The 11,162-nt window shown below is 34.8% G+C and overlaps 2 protein-coding genes across 8 annotated transcripts in view; both read right to left on the reverse strand.

Annotated features, from left to right (window-relative positions):
- Positions 1-60: 60 nt before the first annotated feature.
- LOC113503427 (ras-like GTP-binding protein Rho1) lies at positions 61-2,006 on the reverse strand. Of its 3 annotated transcripts, none has more exons than XM_026885411.1 (2): positions 1,910-2,006; positions 61-1,102 (listed from the first exon to the last, which is right to left on the reverse strand). In XM_026885411.1, the coding sequence occupies exons 1-2, from the start codon at positions 1,914-1,916 to the stop codon at positions 519-521; spliced, it is 591 nt and encodes a 196-aa protein (XP_026741212.1). In that variant the 5' UTR covers positions 1,917-2,006; the 3' UTR covers positions 61-518. The 3 variants fall into 3 exon arrangements, with proteins under 3 accessions (XP_026741212.1, XP_026741220.1, XP_026741204.1); XM_026885419.1 differs by lacking the exon at positions 1,910-2,006 and adding an exon at positions 1,315-1,424; XM_026885403.1 differs by lacking the exon at positions 1,910-2,006 and adding an exon at positions 1,235-1,403.
- A 2,102-nt stretch (positions 2,007-4,108) lies between these two features.
- The window catches only part of LOC113503383 (aldehyde dehydrogenase, dimeric NADP-preferring), a 40,625-nt gene continuing 33,571 nt past the window's right edge, over positions 4,109-11,162 (reverse strand). For 2 of the 5 annotated variants that reach the window (XM_026885326.1, XM_026885351.1), the window contains exons 8-11: positions 8,615-8,730; positions 7,966-8,101; positions 7,103-7,253; positions 6,262-6,406 (exon numbers count right to left, since the gene is read on the reverse strand). In XM_026885326.1, coding sequence (XP_026741127.1) covers positions 6,371-6,406; positions 7,103-7,253; positions 7,966-8,101; positions 8,615-8,730 — 439 coding nt within the window. In that variant the 3' untranslated portion in view covers positions 6,262-6,370. Of the gene's footprint in view, positions 5,395-6,261; positions 6,407-7,102; positions 7,254-7,965; positions 8,102-8,614; positions 8,731-10,669; positions 10,786-11,162 lie in introns of those variants that run through there. The other 3 variants (XM_026885342.1, XM_026885334.1, XM_026885316.1) reach the window with 3 other exon arrangements.

Consider the following 11,162-nt stretch of genomic DNA (forward strand, 5'->3'; position numbering starts at 1 on the left):
CTAGCTGACAGGCACTTAGATGAGAGTGGGGCTTGCGCTCCGTGTCAAATAAACATCCTACACAATTTATACACCACTATTTTATTGAAAAATTAAAATACAAAATACCGAACTAAACAAGTCTCGGTGAGATGCCACCGGTCGAGGAATAATCTATATGTAGAAGAAATGCTACTTGATTATATAACGTGATATTATAGCATGAAAAATTCCAGTGGCCCTGCCAGAGACGGTAGGTCCACATATGCCCCCGACTACTTTTGTTAAGGCATTTACGCTTACTCTTTATAGATAATCTATAAAATATACAAAGTACCAATTGTGAAAGAGTAGCCACACAAATACTGAGTGAGTGTGCGTGCGACGCGGGCCGCGGACTTCGCGTCAGCAGTCAGTATCGGAAGGAAGCACTGTGTGGCCGACGTCGCGACTGCTTAACAGTCCGAGTCGTTTCAAACAAAGTTATCAGGCAGTATGCGAACGATTCATAAATCAGAGTTCTCCCGACAACAGCACAATTACAGCAGGGAACACCTAGTCTTCTTCTTCTTTTTGACCTGTAATGCGGCACGGGTCGCAGTCTCGAACACCTCGCGCACGCCTTCCTTGCTTTTGGCAGAGCACTCCAGATACGCGAAGGCGTTGATCTTCTCGGCCATGGCTCGGCCCTCCTGCGGCTTTACCGGCTCCTGCTTCATCTTGCGAAGCTCGTTGATCGTGGCCGGGTCGTTGCGCAGATCCTTTTTGTTGCCCACTAGAATGATGGGCACGTTAGGGCAAAAGTGCTTTACCTCTGGTGTCCACTTCTCCGGTATGTTCTCGAGCGAGTCGGGCGAGTCCACGGAGAAGCACATGAGGATCACATCCGTGTCAGGGTATGACAGTGGCCGCAGCCTATCGTAGTCTTCCTGCCCGGCCGTATCCCACAGCGCGAGCTCAACCTGTTTGCCGTCCACCTCGATGTCGGCGACGTAGTTTTCGAACACAGTCGGCACGTACACTTCCGGAAACTGATCTTTGCTGAATACGATGAGCAGGCATGTTTTACCACACGCACCGTCACCGACGATCACTAATTTTTTGCGTATCGCAGCCATCGGTCCTGTGAAACAATACAACGCAAATAATTATGATGGTGTCGAGCGTCAACGCCTTTCATGACTTATAAATATGGCCGCCGTATAGGATTATGGGTAGGGAGTAGTCAGACAAGCCCTCAAATGTGAATAAGCACCTGAACTAGCGGAAGAAGAACAGCACCACCACATAGTACCCTCACATGCGAGGGTGTTATTTATTATATTTTGTAGATACCTGAAGATTGTGGCTAATTTCTGCAGAATATTGGCTTATCGACACTTTTTAATCGTCTTTGCTCATCACAAGCACTTTCGTTCGTAAGTCACTAATGTTGCAACTTTAGAAAACCCACCGTCTGTGTAATACTTTTCATATTTGAAATGTAAAAACATACTTTATTTTACTACTACACTATTGATTATGAACACTATAGTGTAGATGGTTTAATTCGTACAATATAATATTTTTAGGAGCATTGATTGTATTATAACATTAAAATACATTTAAAACATTCATTGCCATATATAAATATGATTGTTGTGACATTTGCTGGAGTTCGGATACACGCAGGTCACCAAAAAATTCTTAAGGAACGAATGAATTCGAAGTCAAAAGAATTTCAGAGGTAAAATTGAATAACACAAGTTAAATTTGAAAGCCTGATATTTATCTACTAACCCTTTCGATACCTGTAATGCTTGTTCTTGTACTTTGTATTTTACATGACTTCTTATTGCAGTTTTTATGATTTTTCAATTTAATTTATTGTTAACAAATGATTTCTAAATTTAGGGTGATTTGTTAACACTCTAGTGGTAAATATACATACGTTTCATATAATATTGTGTGGGTACCGCCAGTTTTGGGTATTCCTTTTCGTTAGAGCTATTGCAATGATGTAATTTTTAAAGTAAAGGCGCACTACATTCATGTGTCTAATCATTACTTTATGTGACATGACTGCATGGATATAAATAAACTGTTGACACCGTCAGTGCGAACTATGAGGTCATACATAATATGTTTGTAGATATAGCTAACGGTGTTCATGAGGTCAAAAAACGTCATGTTGCTAATGCAAGACCGAGACAGATATCTTTACATCATTCTGACGTTTGTTGACTAATGATGAATTAATGTGTTAGCGCAAATACATAAATAATACAGATCTACTCATTTTTCATATCATATCATTATATGGAGATAGGAAGGTAAACAAACGCAACCACGATCACTACTCAGGGACACACATGAATTTGAATTAAGAAAAAAGTGAATAGGTATCGAAAACTATTTGCTTCAATAATTGTATAGCTTCAAAACCAATAAGTAAAGGTTAACTAAATAAATAAGAAGTCTAAATTATAATCGATACTTTTTATCGATTTATACAGAACCCACAAAATATGCAGTTTATCGAGTGTTATTCGAAGTGGCGTTGTGAGCTTAAATTGTTTCTAATTAGAAAACTGGTTTGTAGCCGAATAGTATTGACTATTAAATAGATACTATAGAGCAGTTAATGTGTTTCTATAAATTACTACTGACGACGTTTGTTTTCATTCATTCGTTCTGACGCTTTTCACACACGATATTCATTAATGATTTCTACGCTTGGACGGGCTGAACAAGCGTAGGAGGTATGTGTTTAGATTAACTAAATGTTTTTCTTTGTAGGAGTAAATTGCTCATGACCCGTCTGTTAAAAAGACATTTCAGTCTTAGAATTATGGTCTGAAAATAGACTAGTATTGTCACTTCCCATACAGGCTATTTATAGATATGAAATATTTTTACTTTACGAAGATTTCTGAGATTATTGTAGACAAGGTTTCAGTTATTGCAAAGACATGGAAGAGGTTGGTGACTCGGACCTGTTGCAAGTAAATGAACGTCACCAAACGCAGTAACTGTTGATAAAGGTCAAGGGTCAAGGATGTCCACTTGTTGCAAATGAGAAACTAGAGACAATTTAATCTAGGTTCACAAAGTACCGATATCATAGACAACCAAATTCTTCTTTATTCTACAAAGTCAATTTTGCTGCAACAGATCGGTAGGGAATAGAACTCCACTACTCCAGTTCATTACCGGAATAGAGTTTATACCAGCACCACGACACAACGACACAGCACCTTCTTTAGTTTGAAAAGTAAGATCTATAACCCTAGTAGGTGATCGACGGACTATAACTTGGTACAACTATGTGTAGTGCGAACGACAAAAATATTTATTTGCTTTACAAGTTTTACAAAGCATTATAGTAAATATTAATAGGCAGTGGGTACCTCTTTTATATGACCAACGCTTCTGAAATAATGTGTTGTTCGTCGAATTTCGAAAAATCTTGGCACCTTGGTTGTTTATCTACCTACGTTTCTAATAAGAGTATTTATTCAATCAGCCTTACCCCAAACAAGCGACTCAGTCACGTGCGGTTTGAAACTTTTTGGCGGCTAAATGTCTCAAATGATGTGACAATTCACTTAATTAGCTATGTATTTGAGAAATAGACAAGTATTATAGGTAGGTGGTCAGATACTAAGTACCTATGAAATATCTGAATGAACGGTCTTCTGTTCCAAGGGACACGTGTTCGTGTGCAATCTGCGTGCGTCATTTCATTGATGTGTTGTGCCTGTCTATTCCTTACAACTGTCGACGTCATGGCAATTTTAATTGCTTTACGTTTCCGTTAGCATTGTGACGGTTGTCTATAAGATAGTATGAAAAGGTGATTTTGAATGAAATATTTTTATATGATTACTAGTAATCCCACAGGTGGACGAAATCCTGTCTTACTACGTTCTTTTCTCTTCTTTAAAAATAATCCTCTTCGCATACTGCTGCACCAGTAGTAATGTACCCATACAAGGTAAAGTGATTTTTCATGTATTATTATAGCAACGGAGAACATTCTTTCAATAATTACGCCTCATTTTCTGTAGAGATTTGAGCTCTATCTCTTAGAGTATTGGGTTGATAACTGCCAGGGTAGGAAAAAATAATTAAAATGAAAAGCGACAAGTATTTAATCATTATTCCTGTTTATTTAGAAATATACGTATTATCCAACAACCTTACAATAAAATGCTTAGCTATGAAAATAATTAAAACTTCATAATTTAAAACAATAATATTTAGCTTTACATAAACATAGAGATAAAAACGCGTGCATACATAAATATATTAATTTTCTTGTTTTATCACAAAGCAGTTCTAACAACAAACTTTACACAAAGCACCTAAATTCTGAATATAAAGAAACGTTAAAATTGTGACAAGTGTTGCCTGTTTAAAAAAATATCATTGTGATTAGACTTCTTAAATGATTTATTAAATGCATTAGAGTTCCGAGAAAAATAACCAAGCAATCGGAATGCATAAAAAAGAGCCAAGCATGTTTGGCAAGTGATTTGAATCTTATATCGCATTCTATCATTCAATACATTACTTGCCAAACAAAAATGCTTGGCTAATAAAAGTGTATAAAAATAAATGCTTATTATATTGTTATATAAACTAAGATAATAAATTGCACATTTTGTAGTATAAGTTAAAGTCATGGCATTGTCAAAGTATCTAAAAGTTGTGTTTATAAATAGTTTTACTACATTCTTAAAAGATGCAACGGTTTACTCACGCTTATTTATCGGGATTGACCGACTAGTTTCGGATCAAACCAGAGTCCTTAACAGAACTGACGCGGTTGCATCTTTTGATTATGAACAATTACAAAGAAAGTTAAAAAAAAAAAATTACCTTACTATATTGCTTAAAATCACAGTGCGTTGTGAAATCACATGTATACAAGGCACAGGATGTAAAACTCCTACAGATCAAATCCGAACATTAAAAAAAAACTTCCAATCTTACCGTTTAACACGACAAAATGAAATTTTCATTGTTTCTGTACCCCAAGAGTGGCAAGGAGGTCCTACACCTGAGTTTCCATCTGTGTATATGCAATATACTATACATAGATATAACGTAGGATAGTTCAATTTATCACAGAGTGCGTTTTTGTTTATTTCTGGTTTTTGCATTACAAATATTGTAAGTACATACAATTTTTTACGAAGGAGTATTTATGTGCGCGACTTAGACCCGCACTAGAACGGTTTTCTTTGTACCTGATATGTTTTAGAATGTCACTATACTTTAAACGTATCTTATATTTCCTTTATTCATCATATCTTTATATATAACTAAAAGTAATTGTGTCTGTAGGAGTTTAAATCATTATCACAATAGTTTCGCAGCGATCCCAGACGATGCCACTTCAGTCGCTTCAAATTATTCCTCCGAGGCCATCTGTAATAGAAGAGGGTCATTAAATTACCACGATATAAATTAAATTAAACCTTCTAAAGTCTAGTGCATTTCTTAAGCTACTTTCAAGTAAAACCTTATCAAAATCAGTCCAGCCATTTTCAATATAAGGTAAACGAAACAACCAGACAAAGAAATGAAGAAATTAGCTTTTTGGAAATGGATATCGTGCTGTAAGTGTAAGACCATAAACATTTCTTAAACGTAAGGCTTTCACGCCGATTTTGATAAGAAGGGACTTGTTATTGGTAACTTATTTACTTATATTGGTTTATCAGATTCGTTCTGAAAGTAGGTAGTACAATACCTATTGTATTGATGAACAATACAAGATAGTGACGACTTTGATATACGAAAATATTAGCTGTCAATGACGCCTGTGTTACTAAACTCCGTTTTTAATGATACGTCCATCGCTACTAAATTATTTAAATTGGTATGTGTTAAATATTTTCAAGGCTAAAATAAAAAGTCTCAAATGAATACATTAACAGTAGTCATTTTGCGTGTGTTATCTATGCCTTTCATCTGTGACATTAATTCATCCATATTTGACGTATTGTTTTCTTTTTATCTGTGCGAATAGTGCTTGAATCATATAGATCTTTGTAGTCGATTTTAGTACTAAAACCTTTTTGAATAGTTAGTTCATCATTATTTCTGTTACGTTACTTAAAGTTTTATATTTAAAGTGTATTATTTGGCCTTGATTATATTGCCTTAATTAAATAATTGGCTAAGAAAGATGTGAAGAAGTTTCCTTATTTTATTCTTCATATTGAATTTTAGGGGTGGTAATATTTCGAGTAAGATGTTAAGAAAGATATTGTAAGTAAATAAAACAAGTTATTGTTTTTTCAATTGTTTATAAAAATATTAAGTTTACATTGGTTATTTTGCTAACTAAATATTAACAATTTGTGCAAGACTTCACAATATTGTAAATACTGATGTTCAATTATAATATCCATAAAAATCGAAAATACTTTACGGCCTGTAAAAAAATAAATATATACCTGTATACTTTTTTGAGAGATATATTAAATATTACATACCATGCTGTTACTTATCCGACACAAGACTAAAAACACAAGGAATGCTGAAATTTATGAAATTCTTTTTCGTTCCCACTTAATATGTTTTAGGGAAGTGAGAGCAAGATAGAATATATTTTTCATACACTCAGGAAACTGAATATGAACGCATAACACTCTTTAAATTTTGTAAACTTATGTGACGCACTAACGTGGATGTAAAAAGAGCATTGTACAAAAATGCATTTTTTAACATGGAAGAAGTAACAGGTATTTAGTATTTTCACGTTATGCTGATCTTAAGGTTTACTTAACATTATAATACGACGCATGAAACTAAACACACTTTAAAACTTTTTGTATGATTGGCACTTCAAATTACGCTGTTTTAAATTACGGTATCACAAAAATGAGTGTGCTTATGCAACTAAAATGGGAACAAACGACATTTTAATACAAACAGGACTTAACTAAAGGCTTATTTGGGAGCGAGAAATCATTTACGAGTTGCAATACATTGCGAGGCGGTGCATATCTGATACCAAAATTGATAGATCATAGCCATCAATGTATCGTAACTTGTAAGATATTTCTCACTTCGACAATAAGTCTCATCACACTGATTCACACGACACTTAGTGATATTACTTCTTTACCTTTTGCCAAGCGAAGATGCCGTATGACAGGCCGGCGCCCAGCGCGAAGGCAAGTACGTACGGCAAGAACTTGAGAGAGGGGCCGAACCGCTTCTTCATTAGCATCGTGATCATGTTCAGGTTAGCGTCGGTGTACGGTGGGTAGCGGCCACTGGAATTAAAAGGAAATTGATTTATTATTGGATATGAATCGTAGAAACGGTACCTAATACGTTTGGTGCATTGTACATTGCTATGCAGCAGATGTTGCAAAAGTCTGACGCCCCGCTTCTTGGATTGAGTAGGTGGACCCTGGATACCTCCCAAAAAAGCATGCTTTTTTGCAATCAAAGACTGACGAGGACTAATGGTTAGTCGTTTTTGCTGACTAAGCTTCCGAGGTCTCTGGCGTAGTGTTCTAGTATTCCATTTTAACTTATCACGATTATGAGATGGAGTGGTTCGAGTCCGATGATTCAATATTTATAATCGTAACATGGTACCACATTCGATTGTCTAATTTTTACTACCTTAGGGTGGCACCAAGTCATGCAAAGTACCGATGTGACTTTTCAAAGTTATAGGTATATACTTTCTCAATAATTCTAAGAGACCATTGTCAAAGTGTTGAAGAAAATCATCGTGAGGAAAAAATGGATTCAATTATTGGAATCTGAATTCGCTAACCAGCAGAGAGCGTAGCGTTGTGATCAATGCTCAAAATCTTTCCTAAACGGGAAGAGGCCAGTACCCAGTAGTGAGATGGTATAAAGACTAATTTTATTATTATTATTTATTTGTTTTTACAAGACCGATCCCCTTCATAGCGATTTCTATTTATTAAAAAATAAAAACTAAAGAAGCCTCTTTACTAAAACACTTACGAAGCCAGTTTCTCTCCAATGGGTGAGAAGTTCTTGATGAGACAGCTCTTCTTGTGCGTGAACGTGTCGAAGGTCTTCTTGCCGTGGTAGGAGCCCATTCCACTGGCCCCCACACCGCCGAAAGGCAGTGTCTCAACTGTGATTATATATTATAGACTTTATGAGTACGGAATAAAGTTGAATTTTGAATACGCTGCTGAGATTTTCAGTACATATTTGGATGTTATATTTTTTAAATAATTGATGTTGATATATTTACATTGTTGTTAATTGCAACAAGCTGGTAGTTTTTCTGACATGTCATACTGATAATCTCAGTAGCATAATTAATTTATTTTAAATTTACATTCTATATACATGCAAACTCATGCAATATGCAAATTGGAAGAGATAGTATCTATAACAAAGCGAGTTAGTCTGCATAGAAAATTATTAATTTCATACAAATTAATAATAAATTGCACAAGGATTGCGTTAACATACAAGTTGCGAGAAGAATTAAAATAAAATTTCGTGTCTGTCTGTTTGTCCCGCTTTGAAGACTAAACTGATGAACCGATTTCGATAAAACTTTGAATTGAAATAGCTCATACAGCGAATAATGATATACGCTATTCTTTGTCGGGTATAAATGTAAAAGCATCCAAACCTCCCATGTGCATCATGGTATCGTTGATGCACATCCCTCCGCTACTAGTGTTGTCCACAAAACTGGACACGACCTTGCTGTTCTTGCTGAACACGTACAGCACTAGCGGCTTCTCTCTACATTACAACAGAAAGTGTGAGACCTCCACCATCCAGGCTATTATTGACTACAGAAGAGTATAGAGCATTGTCAGGGTTTAAAGAAGGAAAAGGATAGAAGTACCTACATATTTAACTTCTTATGGTAATTCTACTTTAGTTCATGGATACTAGAACCCCAGGACCAAGTAAAAAAAAAATAAACAAAAATAAATACTGCGACGCATGAATAAGTGCGAAATATTAGGTCAAATGTAAATCGAGTTTTAGGTCTTTGATGGTATAATATACGACAAACTTTTTTACATTTAGTAACTAAGACTGACAGTGGCATTACGGCTGATTTTGTAAATATTATTATTCTTATACAAATAATAAAACACAAAACAACTTTTCTGTCTTTTTCTAACAAGTTTTCGTCCCAGGGTTCTAATAGACATATTCCGAACATATTCTAATATGTACATCATCACTTATTTTATACTAAAATAGCTCTTATTACCTAAACTAATTTACAAAAGTTTTCATTATATAATACATTTTAGTCAATTTGTAACGGTCCATATATGCTTATAGTTATAAATACGCGTGTCACGTTATTAGCCCATCACCACAACCACGCCCCATCACCACAAGTAACAATGAAGATATCATGCACTATATATACTAGATATATATACTATATACTAGAATTTGGAGAGAATTTTTCCAGTAATTTTCCCAGAATAATTGTATTAATTTTAGGTACTGAATACTTTTTATTTCGTCGTTAGCAATTAAAAGAAAAATCATCATAAACAAGCTCTTTTGTTTACATGTTTTTGTAATTTATTCTCTATATGATTATATCACCTCACTTGCGTGAAGCGGACACATAATTATTTATTTAAAAACGTTTACTCGAGCGTATTTTTTCAGGTCTGTAATCACGAGCTCGCCAAAGCAGTAATTTGTCTGGCAACGCAAGGTAATAAGGACTGAGTAAACCATTGTTTAAATATAAATAAATATATGTTCATTTTATTTTCTTTAAATTGGATAATGATCCCTCGTATAAACGGTTTTCAGTCACAAAACAAATTTGGAACGGTTTCAGTGGTAAAATGTTTGAATCCCTCATATCCTATCACCAAATTAGTGGCGAAGCTCCATGTACCACCACCATCAGACGACTGTTTGCAAAAATATACAAAAGTGAAAAATTACAAAACAAATATAATTAATCTTATTTTTTTAAAACTAATATTTAAGTATCTTAACACTTTTTTTATATAAAAAGGTGTTTTGCTGTGACTTGGTGTCAAATCATGCTGGGATGAAAAATATTCTGTGGAAGCATTGACTACTGAAATTAATTTTCCTATATTTATATCATATCAGGCTATACATATTTATGTGAATTGTTGACTTTTCTGTGCCTTTTTGCTTCAAATAGTTTGGACACTTACGCAATATACTGATAAGATTCTTTAGTTACTTTTGAACAGCTGATATCTTTATGCAGAGGTTTTCTGGTCCTTAAATACAAAGATGAACAACATATTGAATACTTATTTATTCTAGAATATACAGCCTTCGTAGACAGCTGTCCCTAGTCTCAGACACTATTTTAAATATTCTTTTATCATTTTCATGTATTATAATTATGCCATAACTAGTCCAATCGATACTAAATTACTGAGTCAATTAACGTAACCTAATTAGTTCACTATAAAATCAATAAAACTAACTACTATAGTAAGCCAACCTACTTTAATATAATAAAACCCGGTCTCGGCCGTTTAAGTAGGTACTACAATATATATATGGCAGAAAAAAAAAATTCAATCTGTCCTACATCACCAACAACTGCTATAGGGAAAGGCACAACGTTTCCGAGGAGTTTTTAATTAGTTCAAAGTATAATTTTTCACAATTGTATATGTTTAACAAACAGCCGGTCATGTCGTCTCCTTACCGCCATAAAACATGATAGTATCATTCATACTGATACTGCCCGATCGCGTCTGTTCAGTAAACAACTTTTGTATGTTGCTTTGTTTGCTAAACACGTATAGTACTAGCGGATGATCCCTGAAAATTGACCACGTTTCACTTTGTGGCTTAACATCCCATTGTGATGGTAACTGGTATTATGGTTGTAAGATAATCTGCCCCTTTTAGCCGCCTTACGCACTAGGCTCTGTTATCATTGTTTTTTTTCATTGGTTACGCAATCGAGATTTGTCGTGAAGAGCAAGAAAACAAAAAAAATAAAAGAAAAATACAGTCAGCCGGTTATCTGTGAGTGCGTAAGGGGGCTTAGACAAGTCGGTCAAGTCACATTTCTACAAGCGCTTATAATATCGCTCGTTCAAACATATAGGATCGTGTGACTTAAGGAGTAAATTATCTTTTATACATTTAAACGAATCCTTTTATCGATAACGCTTGAGAAATGTTTCTTGTCT

This window comes from Trichoplusia ni, chromosome 2 (genome assembly GCF_003590095.1).
Source record: "Trichoplusia ni isolate ovarian cell line Hi5 chromosome 2, tn1, whole genome shotgun sequence".
NCBI lineage: Eukaryota > Metazoa > Arthropoda > Insecta > Lepidoptera > Noctuidae > Trichoplusia > Trichoplusia ni.

What these genes read in the sequence shown, in the direction of transcription:
- LOC113503427 (XM_026885403.1), bottom strand. Translation starts at nt 1,268, where the DNA reads ATGTGGTGGTGCTGTTCTTCTTCCGCTAGTTCAG. An exon ending in TTCTTCTTCCGCTAGTTCAG is followed by an intron (nt 1,103 to 1,234) that starts GTGCTTATTCAC and finishes ATTGTTTCACAG; the next exon opens with GACCGATGGCTGCGATACGC.